Source organism: Trachemys scripta, chromosome 1 (assembly GCF_013100865.1).
Source record: "Trachemys scripta elegans isolate TJP31775 chromosome 1, CAS_Tse_1.0, whole genome shotgun sequence".
NCBI lineage: Eukaryota > Metazoa > Chordata > Testudines > Emydidae > Trachemys > Trachemys scripta.
In genome coordinates, this window is record NC_048298.1 from 3,498,284 (window position 1) to 3,520,102 (window position 21,819).

General features: G+C 44.4%; 1 protein-coding gene across 1 annotated transcript; it reads left to right on the forward strand.

Annotated features, from left to right (window-relative positions):
• The first annotated feature begins 5,523 nt into the window (after positions 1-5,523).
• Positions 5,524-21,613, forward strand: LOC117873827 (guanylyl cyclase-activating protein 1-like). Its single transcript, XM_034763644.1, has 4 exons — positions 5,524-5,734; positions 13,437-13,586; positions 14,238-14,328; positions 18,702-21,613. The coding sequence occupies exons 1-4, from the start codon at positions 5,537-5,539 to the stop codon at positions 18,827-18,829; spliced, it is 567 nt and encodes a 188-aa protein (XP_034619535.1). The 5' UTR covers positions 5,524-5,536; the 3' UTR covers positions 18,830-21,613.
• The last annotated feature ends 206 nt before the right edge of the window (positions 21,614-21,819 follow it).

Genomic DNA, 21,819 nt, shown 5'->3' on the forward strand with positions numbered 1-21,819 from the left:
GCAGAGAAAACGGGCTCAGAGTAATCTCAGCACATCAGGTGGCAGTCCCAACCCATCACAAAGGGAAAACAATTAAAGCATTTGAAATGTAAAGTATTGAGTAAGGCTTTTATTTTAACAACATTTCATGTTCCTTTTTCCTTTAGCAGAAGAGAGTTTTTGAAAAGAGACCCCACTTATTTGGCCATACTGCATTCCTTAACACAATCCAAATCAGCAATTTCCTCATCCTTCAAATTCAGGGTGCAGATGCCCACAGAGGCAAGTATAATTGCATACATATTCTCCTCAGAAGTCTGTAATTCCACCTCTATCCAAGGAAGATGAAGAACAGATTCAGAATGATCCTCCTCCAGAAGGACAGATGCCATCTCCTTCTCCTGATGAGGCTGTTGCATCTTCTACTCCAACAACAGTAGATGACTTCAAAGCTTACCAAGAGCTGTTAAAGAGGATATTGGAGACATCAGAAATTCCTTTGGAACATGTGCAAGAAAAATCATATGAATAATTTGATATCCTACAATCTTCTATTCAAAATAAGGTAGCCTTACCTATTTAATGAAGGTATCCTTGAGCCAGCAAAGGAATTATGGGCAATGCCATTTTCTCTATCTGCGACTTCCAAATAAGTAGATAGGAAATATCAAGTTCCTTCTATGGGGGTTGAATATTTCTATACTCACCTTCATCCTTAGTAATTAGTGCTGTTCATGAGAAATCCAAACAGATTTCCAGATCTGCAACAAAGGAGAAGGAATAAGGGGGAAAAAAAAACAAGTAGACCGGTGTGGGGGGAAAACACTTTCTCTTTGGCCTCTCTTCAGGTCAGAATTTTTAATTATCAAGCAGTGATAACCAAATATAGTTACATACAGTGGATCAAAGTGGCAAGTTTTCAAGGTAACTCTTCTCTCAATTCAGAGAGAAGTTTTACTTCCTTATGCTCTGACAGCTTAAGTGATAAAATCTTATTACAAGCAGCTCTGGATGTAGTGGATACAGGAGCATGAACAAGAGGTATTCTTGGCTTTCAGCATCAGGTCTAGCAAAAGAGGTTCAGACTACAGTATGGCACGGGGGGGGAAGTGATAGCTCAGTGGTTTTAGCATTGGCCTGCTAAACCCAGGGTTGTGTGTTCAATCCTTGAGGGGGGGCCACTTGAGGATCTGGGGCAAAATCAGTACTTGGTCCTGCTAGTGAAGGCAGGGGAGTGGACTCAATGACCTTTCAGGGTCCCTTCCAGTTCAATGAGATAGGTATATCTCCATATATTGGTTTTTTGTTTCTGACCTGTGAGGGTCAGGATCTGTTTAGTTCCAAGATGGATGATGCATTACATTCTTTAAAGGACTTAAGAGCTACTTTAAGACCCCATGGCCTTTATATCCCATCTTTCAAGAAGAAACAATATAGACCACAAATTTATACTGAAGAGTCCTCAACCCTCTACTTCTGGTTACATCTTTCACCAGAGATCTTCCTTTCAACAGAGTAGACAGACCAAGATTCCAGAAGAGAAAATAATTTAATTCCTCTAATATCTCACCTCAGTTTGGTCACTGAAAATAAATCATTTTGAGGATATGGTCAAAGTTACAGATGAAATATATTTTTTTTCTCTACTTTTGATTCCCACCTATCCTTCAAGGAGGCTTGGACTGGAATAACTATGGACCAATGGGTACTTCAGGTCATTCAAGATGGTTAAGCGATACAATTACAGTCCATTCCTCCTCCTACCCTCCTTACTCATTCCTGTTCAGGGACCACTCTCACAAGGTGGTCATGCAACAAGAGAGACTTGATGTTACAATGGGGTCTGACAGAGAGTTCCTCCCCAATTTGTGGAGATGATTTTATTCTCCATACTTCCTGATTGCAACAAAGACAGGGGGTTGGAATCTGATTTTCAACCTCTGACACTAAACATGTAAATTCATGACATCAGATTTCACATAACACTCACTTCTCTCAAACCCTCCCTAGATCATATTGACTGGTTCAGTACCCTTGACTTGCAAGATGTGTACTATCTTGTACAGATTCATCAGGCACCCAGGAAGTTTCTCCATTTTGTAGTATTAGTTAAATGTTACCAGTTCAAAGTTCTCCTGTCTGAACAGTCAATGATACTTCAAGTCTTCAGATGATTTACTACTTTTTTTGTGATCTGTCAGTTATCCAGCATTTAATCCATTTAATGTGTGTAGAAAGGTGGACTCACCGCTGAAGCACCCCTTCGTAGCTGTGCATGGTGTAGTAGTGCACCCTATGGCTATGGGTGCTCTGGCCCTGCCTCCTCTTGTGGCCGAGTTCTCCGGCCAGGTCATGTTTTGTTTACAACTTTTCTAGGGTAACGAAGTCCAGCACAATAAAAGATATTTCTTCCCCCTTCTTGAGCTATTCTTTGGCTTATCCTTAAGGCTCAGTCTTCAGTCACATTATGGTCTCAATAGTTCTTATGTTGGGCTTGTACACCCTTTTCTGAGTGCTGGAAGGGGAACACAGACTCGCCTGCTGCTCTGGGTTCGAGCTAGGGTTGCCAACAGTCCCTTATTACAAGGGAGGTCCCTTATTTTTTCATCTCTGTACAGCAAGATCCAGAGTTGCTGAGTGCAGCAAAAAGCATCAAGAAATGCCCTTGGTGAACGTAGGTGAGTATTGCTTATTATATGATGATGATGATATTGGGATGTGAGTGGGGCAGGAGTGCTAAGAAAACCATTCCTTATTTTTGAAATACAATGTTGGCAACCCTAGTTCCAGCACAGGGACTCCGTATTAAGCAGCTAGGTCTGATTTCCCCCCCCCCCCCCCGATGTCTTTAGCCTTCTTTATCAATTTTTTACACTTTATAACTTCTCATTTTATATTGAATGCTTGTAGTAGTAGAATTTTATGTTTGTATTTTATATAATTTTAGAATGAAGGATAAAGAATAATATACCATGTATTGATGTATGATCTGACCTTATCCTGCCAGCCACCCTTTCTGAAAGCAGAAAGGAATGGCTTAGTGTGGCCATTGGTAAAGATGCATCAGCCAGAATCTGTGTCTGAGCTGATTTCAAGGCAATAACAGACATTTTAGGGTGACCACTTTGTTGTAGGTTTAGCATTTTAAAATAAGTAAAAGAATGCAATGATTGTTTTTTTTCTCTTGCATTGTAATTTGATGTTCCTGTTCAAATTTTCTGTGTAAATCAATTCTGTTTTGTGTGTTAATGAGGAATGTATGTGTTAGATAAGTGTGAAGGCCATCACCAGACCATGGCATGCCTCCATCTTTCATCCAGACCACACCACATGATCCATTGTCTGTCTACAGCCAAGCTCTAAGATACAACTGCATTTGCTCCAACTCCTCAGACAGAGACAAACACCTACGAGATGATGGGTTTAAACTGCAGCAAGGGAGGTCTAGGTTGGACGTTAGGAAAAAGTTCCTAACTGTCAGGGTGGTTAAACACTGGAATAAATTGCCTAGGGAGGTTGTGGAATCTCCATCTCTGGAGATATTTAAGAGTAGGTTAGATAAATGTCTATCAGGTATGGTCTAGACAGTATTTGGTCCTGCCATGCGGGCAGGGGACTGGACTCGATGACCTCTCGAGGTCCCTTCCAATCCTAGAATCTATGAATCTATGAATAAGATCTCTATCAAGCATTCCTACAACTACAATACCCACCTGCTGAAGTGAAGAAACAGATTGACAGAGCCAGGAGAGTATCCAGAAGTAACCTACTACAGGACAGGCCCAACAAAGGAAGGAACAGAACGCCACTAGCCATCACCTTCAGCCCCCAACTAAAACCTCTCCAGCGCATCATCAAGGATATACAACCTATCTTGAAGGACGATCCCTCACTCTCACAGATCTTGGGAGACAGGCCAGTCCTCGCTTACAGACAGCCCCCCAACCTGAAGCAAATACTCACCAGCAACCACACACCTACAACAAAAACACTAACCCAGGAGCCTATCCTTGCAACAAAGCCCGTTGCCAACTCTGTCCACATATCTATTCAGGGGACACCATCATAGGATCTAATCACATCAGCCACACTATCAGAGGCTCGTTCACCTACACATCTACCAATGTGATATATGCCATCATGTGCCAGCAATGCCCCTCTGCCATGTACATTGGCCAAACCGGACAGTCTCTACACAAAAGAATAAATGGACACAAATCAGACATCAAGAATTATAACATTCAAAAACCAGTCGCAGAACACTTCAGCCTCCCTGGTAACTCGATTACAGACCTCAAAGTCACAATACTCCAACAAAAAACCTTCCAAAACACACTTCAACGAGAAACTGCAGAATTGGAATTAATTTGCAAACTGGACACCATTAAATTAGGCTTGAATAAAGACCAGGAGTGGATGAGTCATTACACAAGGTAAAACTATTTCCCCATGCTTATTTTTCCCCCTTACTGTTACTCACACCTTCTAGTCAACAGTTGGAAATGGGCCATCCTGATTATCACTACAAAAGTATTTTTTCTCCTGCTAATAGCCCACCTTAATTGAGTACTCTCATTATAGTTGGTATGGCAACACCCATTTTTTCATGGTGTGTGTGTGTATATCTTCCTACTGTATTTTCCACTGCATGCATCTGATGAAATGGGTTTTAGCCCAAGAAAGCTTATGCTCAAATAAATGTGTTAGTCTTTAACAAAGTATTCCTCATTCTTTTTAGTGAATATTTAGGTAGTCTTGTACATTTAGTATTGGTTCTTTGCTTGCAGAACTGGTGGCCACTGTTCGAGATTTCATGCCAAAATTGAAGAGATGGTTCTTAGTTTAATTAAAAAGTGTTCTGGTCCTTTGTGAGGGACACTGTAGAAATAATGTATTATTGTGTGAAAGGGGACTCTAAAGAGAGACCTGGTTGTGCGGAAGAGAAACTGGGTGTGAGAAGAGAGGCTGTAATGGAATCTCTAGAGTAGAGAAGGTTATTGCCCTTTCTGCCTATGAGTCTTCTCTGCCAGTTTCTGCGATACCAAAATCTCCCCATATGTGTTTTATACGATGTTATCCAAGACTTTGACTCAGTCACTGTGAAGCCACAGAGAGGAGCAGATCACAATTCTAATTCATTTTTTTTTTTACTGCAAACACCACAGCCTTCAGCCTTTTTTGGCCAGAAAGGTCGAATAACATCTTCATGTAAAATTAGACCAATGCATGGAAAGCAAGGGCAATACCAAGGCAGTTCCTCCTGCCAGTATCTGATTATCTCTCACCCCTTCTGATTTGCCTCCTGAAATAGCAGTGCTTTGCTAGATTATCCTTCAACTTCTTTCCATTTCCAGGAGACTTTATATCATTGAGGCTTTAAGGTTTCTAAGTCAGCATAAGAGCAGATTAACAACTGTAATTGGCTTCTGGGAGGGTATATCCCTCACTTAAATGAGCTGATGTTGAGAGTGAAGGTGGAAGGCAGCAGGCAGAGATTGCTTTGAGAACAGTAAGAGGAAGAGGTGATTCCAGAGGGCTCTTAGCATCCACCACGCAAATGGGGAACAGTGGTAGTTCCACAGTAGATGATCTGCAAACCGTTGAGATCCACCATTGGTACAAAAAGTTTATGACCGAGTGTCCATCAGGACAGCTGACTGAGCATGAATTTAAACAGTTCTTTGGGCTTCGGGGGCTGGATCCTGCGGCCAATGAGTACATTGAACAGATGTTCCGCACTTTTGATATGAACAAGGTATGTTCTTACCCAATGGGAAACTTAGACAGCCTTGTACTGCTCACAAAGAAACCAAAGTATCACAGTTAGTGCAGTCATGATTGCATCTCTGATTTTACTTCCAAATCTTGGTCAGCAAAATGCTTTATAGCAGGGGCATCAAACTTAAACATCTGAATGTAAGAAATGTGCCTTAGGGAGCAAGATGGAGTTTAGAATATTGAAAGAGGGGAGCCTGACTGTCACATTACTGTTCATTGCTCTGGCAAGATTAGTATATTTCAGGGACCCTGTGTATTTGTAGTGTGTAGGAATGCAAAATTATGCATTTTACATTCCTTTTTTGTATTCTTGGATGATTCTCGTGTAAGAGAGGTTCCTGCATCTTCTGCTATGGCACTTCATTGTCTGTGTGTCCTGAGTTTGGTCACCTGCATAATGAACCCTCTTATCAGGTGCTTGCCATAAGCTGCAGTGTATCTCTCTTGCTTGGTTAACAGAGCATTGTAGGAAGTGGATGCAGGTTGAACCAGGCTCTTTTCAGTCCTTTTATTACAGTCCTGTAGTTTGCCCAGTATCAGATATCACTTGAGAATATGGAACACTAAAATAGATTTATCTGTAAATTTTACACAATAGGGCAATTTCCAGACTGTTTGCAATTGAAATGACTGTATTATGGATGTGTAGGGGGTCCAGCTTAGGGCTTTCAACAGAGGATAGAGAAATGGGGTCTAGAGCACCTAGGAGGCAGGGTAGGACTCCTCCCTGAAACTCCTGATTCCAAGGCTGATACATCCCATGTAGCTACCTCCCTGCTGCAAGCTACTGACTATCTTATTGAGGTGGCAAGCTAGAAAGGGGCATGTATCTGTGGGTCAAGGAGGGAACTAATCATTGGCAGATGTGAATTGGATAGATGACTGCAGTCAGGTTGGTAGAGGGAAAGAAAAGCACGGGGGGAAGGGGAATCAGAAGGTCTTGCAGGAGTTACCAGGTCCAAATGCTTCCCTAGGTGTCATCTCTTTATAGAGATGCTGAGGCATCCTCTGCCCTTTTGCTTTTACAGCATTTTTGGGAAGTACAGTCAGTTTACAGTGGAGTGCTTAGAAACTGAAAAGCACCAGAGCTGCCTTGGGGCCCAGTACAGCCAAGTCATGAGCCATTGATTCATTGGGTCTGGAAATTTAAAGGTAGCTGTCTGCTTTCATTTAGGAAAACAGTATGTCTCTAGCTCCCTTCCTTGTGACAACAGCCTTGAAAATAGAAATGGATGTAAATCAAGCTATAAAGCTGAGAGAGATGAGCAGCTGCACTCCTGTACAGCAGTACAGGGCTGAGGGTTCTATATAAATATCTCATATCCCAAAGAATCACTGTCCCTTCCTAAAATCCACAGGTCAGTCCTGTGTCTACAGTGGTGACCATGGTAAACAGGAAATTGTTTTGCAGGCCCACCCAAAAATATTAAGACAGCTCAGACAAAGCCCTTTGCTTTCCAGGAAAAAGAACGAGGAGTACTTGCGGCACCTTAGAGACTAACAAATTTACTTGGTCTGTCTGTCTGTCTTCCTACTGTATTTTCCACTGCATGCATCCAATGAAGTGGGTTTTAGCCCACAAAAGTTTATGCCCAAATAAATTTGTTAGTCTCTAAGGTGCCACAAGTACTCCTTGTATTTTTTTGCTGATACAGACTAACATGGCTACCACTCTGAAACTTGCTTTCCAGAGTCACTTTCTTGAGGTATTTTGGGACTGTGAGAAGTATTGAAGAAGGGGGATGTTCAATAGGTTATTATTAATGATAAAATAATATTATATATATTCCCAAGTGCCTGGCACAATAGTGTTTAGGCACTAGGTTGTGCAGTAAATATTAATTATTCAAAAGGGGACCTTCACTCTTTATATAAAAAAAAGACTAGATTTGAAGTTGGAGTATTTAAATAAAGCCATAACAACCCAAGAGCAATGGGTATGAAGCTGAGGTTTGGCAGGTCAGTACAGGTGACCTCCCATCTCACACAGGGTGTACAACTGATCTCCTTTAATAAATATGAAGGAAGCCTAATGTGTTGAGCTCTTGTATAGAGTTATTGCAGAGCATAGGACTAAGACTATGTGTAGCTTTGTAGTGAATGGCAACCATCTGTCTCGAAAGATGATGGTGTAAGCACCAAAGGTCTTGAGTTACCATTTGTTATGCTACAACATTGCGAGTGACTAAAAAGTCAAATTCTTGAGTGACAGTCTTGCCACAGATAATCCAGGCATAAAGCACAGAGCCTCATGATGAAGCCAACACACTATTCATGCTTGAGGCCAGCTATGCATGTGTGGTAGGTTCTGGTCGGGGCTCGACCCTTCCGGACAGGAGGGGAGCCACACCGACTCNTGGGCTCCCTCTTCCGGACAGGAGGGGAGCCACACCGACTCACTACAGCATGCCTCTTTGCTTTCCTCTTTCAACCACCACTCTTCAGTTTCTTTGACTCCCTGGTGCAGCACAGCCCTCCAGTGTAGCCCATTGCTAGCTTCAACTTCTCAGCTTGTAGTGTCAAGATTGAAAATTTTAAAGTCCCTCTTGCAAACATCCTTGAACCTGAGCTGAGGTCATCCAAGCTTTCTAATGCATCCATGCATTGGTCTTGGACACTACACACTGTGCAAGGCCAAGTGCTGTGTGCAGGAGGTGTTTGCTGTGGGTGCAGGAATATTTAACTTGTATTATAGACATGAGAGTGAAAAAAGCAGAAGGGTTAATAGTGGAAACAAATCAATCCCTAGTGTGAGGAGCTGAATTACATAAGTGTCTCACCTAATACCAGGATTATCATGGGGGGACCTAAGAGCCAATTTCCCTGAACAGCTTAAGACTCTGAGAACTCTCCTGAGGTGCAACAACATTGCGGTGCTGAGTTCCTTTACAGAATTGAATAGTATAGGAGTAAGCTGAAAATAGCAATGCCCACATTGCATACAAGCAGCAGCTAATGGCGGAATTCCATCTTTCAGTACAAAAATTGAAAGGATCAGGCAATGTTCTGTCAGCAAGGTAAAATGTCTACCATACAGATAGGTATGGAACTTCCGAATTCCAAAGATAATGCTGAGAGCTTCACGGTCTATTGGTGCCTAGTTCTTCTTAGAAGTGGTGAGTATTTGTGATGCAAAGGCAGTTGCTTTCTCTGTGCCATTAGGAAAAATATGTGACAAAGAACTGCACCCACTTCATATGGTGAAGCACTTGGAGAAGAGGAAGGTGATCAGGAACAGTCAAGATGGATTCACCAAGGGCAAATTGTGCCTGACCAACCTGATTGCCTTATATGATTAGATAACTGGCTCTGTGGATATGGGGAAAGCGGTGGACGTGATATATCTTGACTTTAGCAAAGCTTCTGATATGGTCTCCCACAGTATTCTTGCCAGTAAGTTAAAAAAGTATGGTTGGATTAATGGACTATAAGGAGGATAGAAAGCTGGCTAGATTGTTGGGCTCAACAGCTCGATATCTAGTTGGCAGCTGCTCTCAAGCGGAGTGCCCCAGGGGTCGGTCCTGGGGCCGGTTTTGTTCAACATCTTCATTAATGATCTGGATGATGGGATGGATTGCACCCGCAGCAAGTTTGCAGATGACGCTAAGCTGGGGGGATACACTGGAGGATAGGGATAGGGTCCAGAGTGACCTAGACATATTGGAGGATTGGTCCAAAAGAAATCTGATGACGTTCAACAAGGACAAGTGCACTTAGGACGGAAGAATCCCATGCACTGCTACAGGCTGGGGACCCACTAGCTAAGCGGCAGTTCTGCAGAAAAGGACCTGGAGATTACTGTGACAAGAAGCTGGATATGAGTCAACAGTGTGCCCTTGTTGCCAAGAAGGCTAACGGCATGCTGGGCTGCATTAGTAGGATCATTGCCAGCGGATCGATCGAAGTGATTGTTCCCTTCTATTTGGCACTGGTGAGGTCACATCCAGAGTATTGTGTCCAGTTTTGGGCCCCCCACTACAGAAAGGATGTGGACAAATTGGAGAGAGTCCAGTGGGGGGCAACGAAAATTATTAGGGGGCTGGGGCACATGGCTTATGAGGAGACGCTGAGGGAACTGGGCTTATTTAGTCTTCAGAAGCGAAGAGTGAGGGGGGATTTGATAGCAGCCTTCAACTACCTGAAGGGGGGTTCCAAAGAGAATGAAGCTAGGCAGTTCTCAGTGGTGGCAGATGACAGAACAAGGAACAATGGTCTCAAGTTGCAGTGGGGAAGGTTTAGGTTGGATATTAGGAAACACTATTTCACTAGGAGGGTGGTGAAGCACTGGAATGGGTTACCTATGGGAGATGGTGGAATCTCCATCCTTAGAAGTTTTTAAAGCCCGGCTTGACAAAGCCCTGGCTGGGATTATTTAGTTGGGGTTGGTCCTGCTTTGAGCAGGGAGTGGGACTAGATGACCTCCTGAGGTCTCTCCAACCCTAATCTTCTATGATTCTATCATTTAACCATGGTGGCATTTTTTGGTCCAGTTACAGGGGTTTTTTTAAATTTGGGGTATGCATATAGTCCAAGCCTCTAATTATGGTGTTTTTAGAAAGTATTGATGCAGCATGCAGGCATTTCACTCTTGTGACTGTTCCTTTTAATTTCTGTTTAACTAGCTTTCTCATTTTTGTGTAGTTCCCCTTTTTTTAACTTAAATGCTACTGTGGTGGGTTTCTTTGGTATTTCCCCCCCTACAAGGATGTTAAATGTAAGTTTACATTATGATCTGTATTACTGAGCAGTTCAGCTATATTCACCTGTAGGACCAGATCCTGTGCTCCATTTAGGACTAAATCAAGAATTACCTCTCCCCTTGTGGGTTTCAGGACTAGGTGGTCCAAGAAGCAGTTATTAATGGTGTCTAGAAATTTTATCTCTGCCTCCCACCCTGAGGTGACATGTTTCCAGTCAATATGAGGATAGTTGAACTCCCCCATTATTATAGGGTTTTCTGTTTTTATAGCCTCTCTAATCTCCTGGAGCATTTCACAGTCACCATCACCATCCTGGTCAGATGTTCGCTAGTATATTCCTATTGCTGTACTCCTTATTCAAGGACAGAATTTATGTACCTAGAGATTCTGTGGTACTGTTTGATTTATTTAAGATTTTTACTATATTTGACTCTATGCTTTCTTTCACATATAGTACCACTCCCCCAGTGTGCCCTGGTCTGTCATTCCTATATACAGTATTATGTACCCTGGTATTACCATGTCCCATTGATTATCATTGTTCCACCAAGTTTCTGTGATTTTATATTATATTATATTAATATCCTCATTTAATGCCAGGCACTTCTTTGACCTTGCCTTCTCTAACATAAACACATAGCAACAGGTATATTTATATTAAAAATACAACCCATACACCACCAAAACAAGACTTTCCACTGCACATGCTGCTTTCTGGGGGAAGAGGATGAGAGAGTAAACATACAACATATGTGTGGTCACATTGCTTAATGTGCAACCATGCACAGATACTATGGTGAGGAATGCCATATATGACTCTGAATAGAATGGAATAATGAATACACATACAGAGAGGCATTCATCATACAGTAGTCTTCATAAGAGCAAGTCCATAATATTAACCAGACTTCATAATCTGTAGAGACAGATCACCAAAATCATCATAGTTTCCAGCTCTCAAGAGGGAGTGCAAAACAGAGGGTCTGCACTCTGAGACTGTACCTAAGGATCCCAAGGTGGAGGGGCAATGGCTGGACTCTGTTTAGGCTCCAGATGCTTAAAACACCCTAGGGACCTAGTGGCTTGGGTTCCCTCATAGCAGTATCATGGGTGGCCGGCAGGGGCAGGCCAATAATATCTGTGATGGGGTTAATTAACTTGCTGAACAATTTATATAGGGATGTGCTGGATTCTCTATCACTATAACCAGATTAGTTATATTTCTAAAAGTTATACTCTAGTGCAGTGGTTCTCAACCTTTCCAGACTAATGTACCCCTTTCAGGAGTCGGATTTGTTCCAAGTATCCCCAAGTTTCACCTCACTTAAAAACTACTTGCTTACAAAATCAGGCATAAAAATACAAAAGTGTCACAGCATGCTATTACTGAAAAATTGCTTATTTTCTCATTTTTCGCATATAATAAAATAAATCAATTGGAATATAAATGTTGTACTTACATTTCATTATATAGTATATAGAGAAGTATAAACAAGTCATTGTCTGTATGAAATTTTAGTTTGTACTGAGTTCGCTAGTGCTTTTTATCTAGCCAATTGTAAAATTAGGCAAATATCTAGATGAATTGATGTACCCCCTGGAAGATCTCTAAGTACCCCCAGGGGTACACATACCCCTGGTTGAGAACCACTGCTGTATTGCAACCAGACTTTATGGACTTGATGCAAGAATCAGTTGGTAACAACTAAGGCCTGCATTATGTAGGAGGTCAGACTTGATCATAGTGGTCCCTTCTGGCCTTAAAATCTGTGAAGTCCCTTAGTACATTAGAATGCATGGCACCCAGATCCATGCTATTATCTCAGCACAGGCGAATTCCTATTTGTTCCCCGACCTCTGTCTCTGTCCTCTCTGAGTCAGAAATTAACTCCAGAAATAACTGCTGCACTCAGCTATAGACAAACACTTTTAGCTGGGTAGAGCCAGACCTCAGTTAGTACAAAGGACCATTCAGGGGCCCCTAGGAGGAGAAAGTCACACATGCCTCCCCATACCTCAGCAATAGTGCAATGGACCAAGTCCCCTGTGCCTAAATATACAGAGGAAAGCTCTCTAACCTGATTAGGTGTCCTATCAGCCCCTGGCCAAAGTTTCTTAATCCCAAAATAGGGTTACTTCTTCCACTGCCAGTGCGAGCTTGGAGTGGTGAGTTCATCTCTGCTGCATTGTCTGGTGTCCATATTCATGGATGCCGTGATGGTCAGGTCTCCTCTGCTGCATATGGACCATCCTCCCAGCTTTCCTGTGAATATGCCCCAGCCTGCTCCCTAGGCTGATACCCTAACCCCAAGTTCAAGATACATTTGGGTCTCTTCCTCCTCCCAGCAGTAGCGATAGCAATGTGTGCTCTTACCTAAGCCCTGTGGCTCCTGTATGCAGTTCAGCCTCTGTGCCAGCTGATTGGCATGGACACAACCACTTGGGAATGGCTGAGCTCCTGCTCTGAATTGGCATTCCTCGCCTACAATGAGAAATAGGCTGACAGCAGGAAGTCAGGGGTGAGATGTCACCCCAGTCCTCTAGCCAACCAGTGTTCTGGGGCTGGTTCTCCTGCCCCCTAATCAGTCATGGCTTGTGGGGAGAAGGACATGTTCATGTACATGTGGAGTGAGGGCTTCACATCTGGAAAGCACTGAGCACAGGAGCTATTATAAACATGTAAGAGATAATAATTACATGGAGCCTGTTTTCTCAAGTGTTCCAGAACCATTTTGTAGAAAAATCTGAAGTTGACCCATAACTATCGCATGCATCCTGAGCAGAGCCAGGCTGCTGCCTGTTTCCTCTTCCCGACTTAGACTAAAGCCAGCCATTTTCCACTAAGGCCAAGCTTCTGGTGTCCAGGCACTTAGCTACACCTTTCCTGACCTTGCAGAGATATTAGCTATAGAGGCAGGACTCTCTCAGCACCTATGCCTGTGAACCCTAACTCTCATGCTCCCTTTCTTTTTCCCACAGGATGGGTATATCGATTTCATGGAGTATGTGGCTGCACTCAGCCTAGTTCTCCGGGGAAAGATGGAACAGAAATTACGTTGGTACTTCAAGCTCTATGATGTGGATGGCAATGGCTGCATTGACCGACATGAACTGCTCAACATCATTAAGGTGATAACACAGGGGGTTGTGTACACTTTGGCCCTCATTATTCTGTAAATCAGTGGGATGCCCACACTGAATCTCACCGGTGGAGAGTCCAGAGAGACTCTGCACCTTAAATTGAATGAATAACTGCAACTAGTTCTGAATATGGTCTGTTTATCCAGCAACATTACCTCTGGAGAGCATGTGACCCCACCAGGGCTCCATGACTTTTCCTTGGTACAAACTGATTTCCAGGTAAAGTTCAAGGGGTGTATTTTAACCTCTAAAGGCATAAGTAATTTGGGTCCTGCCTTTGTCATTGTCTGATTCATGGGCAGTTGTTAGTAGCTGCTTGGGCTAGTACTCCACTATCTTGCATGAGTGGAGGCTGTTGGATGGCATGCTCAATGAGCATTAGTTGCCCATTCCATCCACCAGAATCCAGATTTCATGCCCTTCAGGGCATGCTGTGAGGCTTGGTGGTTTCCCCAGGCTTTTCCCATGGAAACGGTGGGTGGGAGTGGGGCGACACCTTTGCTCATATTGAGGCCATTTGTGAGTGTTTTATATTCTGAGCCTGCACTATGAGGTGTGTGATTGATCAGTCCCACCCATGGGCCCATGGCAGCAGATTAATCCTGGGCCAGCTGCTTAGTTCCTCCTCTTCTCTTCCAGGCTATTCGTGCTATTAATGGCTGTGACCATGAAACTAGTGCGGAGGAGTTCACCAACCGAGTCTTCAATAAGATCGATGTCAATGGCGATGGTGAGATTCCTGTCTCTGCCCTCTGACTCAGCTCATCCTTCGGCCCCTCACACTTCATCTTGCCAGCAATACACTGGGGCCCAGTCTCCTCCAGTAGTCTCCTTGCTAACTTTATGCTCTCTTGTGTTTGATAAGATCTCACACACTCCTCCATCTATGCCCTTTCTGAGGCATTGCTCCTCTCATTTAATGCTTCTGTAAACCACACAGCTCCTGGGTGTGGTGTTCTGTCCTATCTAGTGGCACCGAGACCACTTAGAGAGATAAAATGATTCTGCTCTACAGCCTGAGCTAACAGCCAGTTGGCTTTTAGCTCATGCAGTAGAGGCTCATGCACTAAGCTCCAGAGGTCCCGGTTTGATCCCGCCTGACAACGACCAGCATCTGTTGGTGTTACACTTTCCTTTCTGAATGCTTTGTTGATTGGCATTCATTATATTATCCTCCTTTCAGTCTTTATTAATCAAGTCCCATATCTGCCACTCCATTATCTTGTCTGGGATCACTGTCAGACTGAAAGACCTATAATTACCTGAGTGGGGAGGTTTTGGGGGGATACTGAAGGTGGGGGAGATCATCCTGAGGTATGAAGGATTTGGAATCAGAGAAGGTGGAGCAGAGAGTTCATGGGCAACTTTTTCAGCTGGACACAAATGAATGGGAAGCCTGTGAGAATGACAGGCTCTAATATGGGGCAACAAAAAATGATAAAACAATCAAGGGTAGAGAAAAGGTTTGTACATCGGAAGAGGAGTGTGGAAGAGAACTGATCAAGCCAGGAAGTGGAAGTCAGACCTGCCAGCATATCTCCCTTGTCTGGGCCAGTTCCAGCTTTTGGACATCTGTCTTGGGAAGCTGGAGTCTAGGCTAATACCCCAGTATTGTGGTAGGTAAGCTTCCCACTTTCTGCAGGCCCTCTACTCCAGATAGTTCAGGTGTCTTGAGCTACTAAGTATGAGAGGGGTAGCCGTGTTAGTCTGGATCTGTAACAAGCAACAGAGAGTCCTGTGGCATCTTTAAGACTAACAGATGTATTGGAGCATAAGCTTTCGTGAGTGAACATGTGTCTGACAAAGTGGGTATTCATCCACAAAAACTTATGCTCCAATACATCTGTTAGTCTTAAAGGTGCCCCAGGACTCTCTGTTGCTTGACCTACTAAGTGTCAGTACATGGCCCATTGCCCCTCTGGGAGGACACAAGTCTGATGTGAGTAAAGCCAACTGCTGGATTCCACATGCACTTATATCAACGAGGTCGGGGAAAAGCTGAATCGCTGTTCCAAGCTCTGGGTCTTTAAAGTACACTCCCAGGTGCACAACATGTATCTTCCACCCTTGGGATGTGGGGCTCAGCAGTCCAGCTGCCTTAGACCTGTTCCCTCAGCGTTCCACCTTGCTGTGGGAGCACTGATCTTCTCAATTAACCCTTTCAGGGACAATTTGGTCAGCAATGAAAGAACACAGACCTAGTCAAGGAATCTTAATCACTATCAATTTATTCTGAGGAAAGCACTAGAGAGTTACAGATCTTTGCAAAATAACAAACAGTCCTGAGACGCACTCCCTGCCCCATGCCCACCCCCACTTAGTCTGATCTCACCCCTTCTGTGAGTCTGAGGTCTAGACAGCATTTCAGGCTAGGTACCATCCCTCTTCTAGCCTGGACTTCTGACAGATGCTGACCGCTCTCTCAGAGGAGCCCCCTCCTTGAATCTTGTCTGACCCTGTTCTGCCAGGTACCTAGCTGGGAAATGCCAACCTGTTATGTGAGTCCTATATGAAGAAAACCATTGTCCCCTGAGCTGGGCAGTCACTGAGAGTTTTTCAAACTGGATGGCTCCATCATCAATAGTCCTCTACAAGGTGTCCCATGTGCCTCCTGAGTGGGGCAGTGTCTGGAACAGACAGACCTTGTCCAGGCCAGGCTGTTTTTTTAACCTAGAACACAAAATGGCAGCTAGGGTACAAAAATGGAGTTTACAAAACAAAAGATCACTCACAGTTTGATGTAGCCATATCCCACTCTGTCACACTAGGTTTTATTTTTTTGAACAGGCAGCAGAGCAGCATCAGCTACTAGTTCTTTTCCCAGGCTTGTGGGCCATATTGTCCCTGGTAGAGATTTTCACATTTTGATGAGTGTTGTTGTTCAGTGGCAAAATGCCGAACTGTCTCAAGCCAAGGTTCAAACAGAGACTTCAAGAGATATTGGATGGTTATATGGATAATAAGCATATCCATAATTACAACAGTGAAGACTAACAAAAGAGTTCTGGAAGAGTTATAAACTTCCTGCTTTAGGGCTTCAGCCACTCTCTAACTATTGGGGTTTAGGAGGAGTCTTTCCTGTGGACAGATTATCCTATAGCTTCCTAAAGTGCAAATTCATGCACTTAGAAACTAACAAGAAGAATTTCTGTGTAGGCTGGGGCGGGGTGTGTGTGTCAACATTGGAAATGACAGAGGATGAGAAAGGATTGCATTTGCTTTTTTATAGCCCCATTACATTGGAGCCTCATAGGCATTCTGCAGTTGACTAATACACACAAATCTAACATGTATCAGGTGAAGTATTTTTCCAGTAGAGAGAGGGAAATATTTATGCCATTTTACAAAGTACTGGGAACACCTTATCTGGAATACTGGGTACAGTTCTGGTCACCATGTTAAAAAAAGATTAATTCAAATTGGAACAGGTACAGAGAAGGGCTACCAGGATGATTGGGGACTAGAGAACATAAGAACAGCTACACTGGGTCAAACCAAAGGTCCATCTAGCCCAGTATCCTGTCTTCCAACAGTGGCCAGTGCCAGGTGCCCCAGAGGGAATGAACAGAACAGGGAATCATCAAGTGATCCATTCCTTGTCACCCATTCCCAGCTTCTGGCAAACAGACGCCAGGGACACCATCCCTGGATAATAGCCATTGATGGACCTATCCTCCAAGAATTTATCTAGTTCTTTTTTGTACCCATCTCATGTGAGGAGGCTAAAAGAGCTTGGCTTGTGCACCCTAGCAAAAGTAAGGCAGAAAAAGGATATGCTTGGTCTTTATAAATACATCAGTGGAGAAACAACAAAGAGGGAGAACAACTGTTTAAGCAATGTTGGATTAGAAGATTTCTATCAGAGGAATGAGGTTCTGAAACAGTCTTCCAATAGGAGTAGTGGGTGCAAACAAACTAACTAGCTACTGGGTGGATCTTGAAATACATTCTTAACGAGATTATATGCCAGGGTTTCCTGTAATTACAGGGAACGGATTTGATGACCCAGGAGGTCCCTTCCAATCCTAGGTCCCTAATGTGAGGTTTCCTGACTCTTCCCCCTAAGCATCTGCTGTTGGCCATTGTTGGAGAAAGGACACTGGACTAGATGGACCATGAGTCTGATCCAGTCTTGCAATTCCTATGTTCCTAGAAGCCAGCAACCCCTGGCAATCTCTCTGTTTCCAGTGAGGACTGTAGGACTCAGCATTGCACAGAATCCAGCCTTTTGAGACAGGAGAGGGAGATATGGGCAAAAATCCAATCATTTTTTCCCTCTGTGTTTATGGAGGATGTAGAACTGGTGCCAGAAATTTTCCAAGAGAGAAAGTGGAATTAGGGATGGAAACCAGGGTCCCAGCTAAATGGGGATTGGGGGAATTGACGCGTGGGATAATAAAAAGTCACCTGGGCCAGGGCAGGCAGTAGAGTCACAGGAGGTATGTCACTGTAGCTTAAATAGGTTTTCTGGCCTCCTGTCCTCTGGCCTTCCCTCTCTAACGCTCTCCTATTCCCCCAACATAAGCCCCATTCAGTTGCCTCCCTGTGAATTCCGAAAGAGGCCCATTCCCTGAACATTATCTTTGCCACTCCCATGCATCTGCTGGCTGCCTTGCCTGCATGGAGCTTCTCTAAGCTGCTGCTGTGCACTGTCTGCAGGAGCCAGTAGGGGGGGGAGGTGGGCACAGCAGTACTTCAGGCTAGTCCTGGGAGTCTCAGGCCAATGTCAACTCACTGTTTAGAGCAGTCTCCCCATGGCCCTTCCTCCTTGGCCCCACAGACCTTCCCTTCTGCATGGCACACTGCCCCGTAATGTACCCCAAGTGACCTGTCTCTGGAGAGGAACTAGTTTCTTATGGGTTAACTCCTTTTTGGGAAGGAGGCAGGAGCGAAGGTCAGACTTGCATGGAGATAAAGGAGGCTCCAGACCTACCAGCACTGCCAGTTCTGGTGGCTTCAAAATGAGCAGGCTGTTCGGTAGTTCCAAACACTGACTCTGTAGGGGTGGCCTCACTGATTGTGCAGGGGGCAATTATTCCCACCTTTCTCTGCCCCAGACACGAATGAGAGTGACCTGGTGTCATCTGTCTCTGTCTGAAACAGGTGAGCTTTCACTGGATGAGTTTGTGGAAGGAGCCAGAAAAGATGAGGAGTTCATGGAGGTGATGATGAAGAGCTTGGACCTGTCACACATTGTGACCATGATCAACAACCGGCGGCACAGTGTCTAGAGCCATCTGGAAGAGAGAGGGGTGTGTGAAAGAGAGACTACAGATGGGTGTGCAACTAGGTAAAGAAGGTGGGCATGAGAATAAAACAGATATGGTATGTGGGTTGAGAGAGAGAGAGACGTGGTTCTGTATGTGCGTGTTTTCTTTTGCGTGTGTGTGTTTGTGTGCTTGAACACATGCTGCAACTCAGACACATACACACAATGCTGGTTCAACAAACTTGGACCCCTATGATGCTATTTGATTGGCCTTCTGGGCCAAAAGGGCCAAGTGCACAACTTTCTCCCCTCTGCCTGCCCCAGATTGCTCTGACATGCCTGATAACGGGGGAGAGTGTCAAACCCATGGGGTAGGGCATATGTAATGTGTCCAGAATATGTTTGTGTCTGTGGCAAAAGCTTGGAGAAAAGGGAGGCTGGAAAGCCCCAGGGGATTCAGCTTTTATTAGCATAGAGCTCTGTCAGCACAAAGCAACTCATGCTTCACTTGACGTGGCATTGGTGTGAGTGCACTAATGGTCCTGATAGCACTTCACCCTCCCTTGGTTGGGTGAGGCGCACGTGGGCTGTAGATTTGGCAGCCTGTCTGAACTGGCCCTGCTCACACAAAGCCAACTCACTAGAAGAAACAAATTAACTGCTAAGGCAGTGGTTCCCCAAACTTTTTACTAAGATGACTCATCAACTGCATTTTTATCTTTTTTGTGACCCCCCCACACACGGTTACATATATGCATCCTCCTCCCTGATACCTTCCTGCCTGGTATAGTGGAGAGGTCATGGAAGAGGCTGCTCTGTACTCACTCCCACAAGAGTAGCTCCCATCTCACAGAACTGGGCCTTTCTCCCAGCTCCAGGTGTTGCTACCTGGTGCACAGGGTCGCAGAGCCACTCAGGTTTGGTCCAGCCACCCCTCTGTCATGACAGAGGAGAGACTAGGCCAAATTTGAGTGAGAGGCATTGTGACCCATGTGCAAGGTCACAGCGCCTAGTATGGGAGCCGGACCCACTCCATGGGATAGGAGAGACTGCACCAGGCCAGGACAAGTGTATGTTTGCTTAGGGCCCCACAACCTATCTAGAACCTTCCCATGACCCACTAGTGGGTTGGGACTCACCATTTGGGGAGCACTGCCCAAAGAGCAGTGGTGATGGGTCCTGTTCCCTGCTGACTCCCAGGGACTGAATTGCACTGGGCACCATTATTAGTGTTGTTTGCAGCTTTTGCCAGAACATGGAACTCTTCCGTCCAATTAAAGGTGCAAAGTGCAGTCACACTGCATGGGGGGAGGATCTCCACCCAACTTGGCAAGCCAAAAGCAGTATCTCAGTGATGAAGCCCTCTCTGCAGTCTTCGCACCTCTCTATGCTCTTTGCACCTGAAGCCATGATCTGATTCCTCACACTGTTATGTCTCTGATGTCAACTGAGTTTTCACTGGTGTAGCAGAGTGGAGAACCAAGCACTCATGCTCTGGTATCTCAGAACCAGTTGCCTCTTTGTTTTGCATAGGGACAGCCAGTAGAATCATTAAACCGTCCCTTTGTCACACATCCTCCTTTGTTTTCTTTTCAATGCAGCTAACAAATTGTCTGGTTTCTGATACTGTGGCTGCCTGGCTGAACCCAATGCTGTACTTCAAACCAACACTGTTTGTAAACTGGTCTGCACCTTTGCTCATGTGGGGTACTGGTGCTGCTGGCAGAAAGCTGTGGGATGGGGAGAGGCAAAGCTCAGCAAATAAATTATGACTTGCACCAGAGTGCATGTTCCCCAGCTGCGAATTTGTTGGCTGAACAGGATGGAAGGGGATTACTGCCACCGCCCCGACCTAACTCAAGTCCAGCTAAGTGTGATAGAGATTTATAGACGCACACCTTTCATCAATCTCATGAAATTCCTAAGAAGACACTTGTGGTTCACTGTGTTGGATTTTGCTAATCCAGTGAGATCAGGGCACAATTTCTTTGTCAAACTCTGGTATACATGAGTTTTCCTCCGCAAGGGACTTTTACTGCTTCCATGTACATTTTGGGGGCTGAGGTGGCTCCTATGAAGAGAGTGATGCCACAGTTGTCCTGGCTAGGTGCCAGTGGAACTCTGGGTAGGATGCAGTGTCAGAGTATTCCTAGTGACACTGAGCCCTTGCACCAGAGAATCCCAAGTGATCTGTGACCCCTGCCGCTGAGCTGTGCATAGGGAGGAATGCACACCAGTGTCTGCTGCACAGGGAAAATCTAGTTTTTGCTTTTATAGGACACTAAAGAATTTTCCATATATGCTGCCGCTGTTCAAGAGAAGTCACTAAATAGTTACAGATGCTTGTTGTGTCTTGTACTGAGTAGCTGTATATGCTTATGAGCATATATAATATTCTTGGCATGTGCAGTTTCCATATTAGTTTTGGCTATCTGTAAGTATTTACTTATTTTTACACTATTTAAGTCAGCTGACATGTCCATACACCCAGCATGCCACCCCTTTTCACAGTATCCAGCACAGTCAATGGATGCTTTGCACTAACAAGGCAATGGGCAAAACAGGGCTTTAGTGAGGTGCAGGAATATGGTGTTGTGTTTAGACTCATTAATCCTGTTCTTTTTTTTGGTTAGAAATTTTTACTGTTTGCCTGTTGTCTCTGTGGCCAGTCCATCCTGTGACTGATGGAGCCTGCAGGGCATGTGCCTTTATTAAGAAGTTTTGTTGTTTTGAAGGGATGGGGAGGATTTGTAAATAAGAAGTGATTTTTGGAAATATTTGGCTTTCTTTGTACAGTTAAGAATAAAAAATTCTATAAATCCAAACTCAGTCATGACAGTGCCTTTTATCAGCAGAATTGTGAGCAGGTGCTTGGAGGGATGATTGCCACACTGAGAAGACAAATCTAGTTCTATGTTTGTATTTCATCTCCTAAAGTAGAGTAAATAGAAAGCAGTTCATTTTCAGCATTCCGTGAAGCACCCCTGCGGCCCCCCCCACCCCGATCTCTAA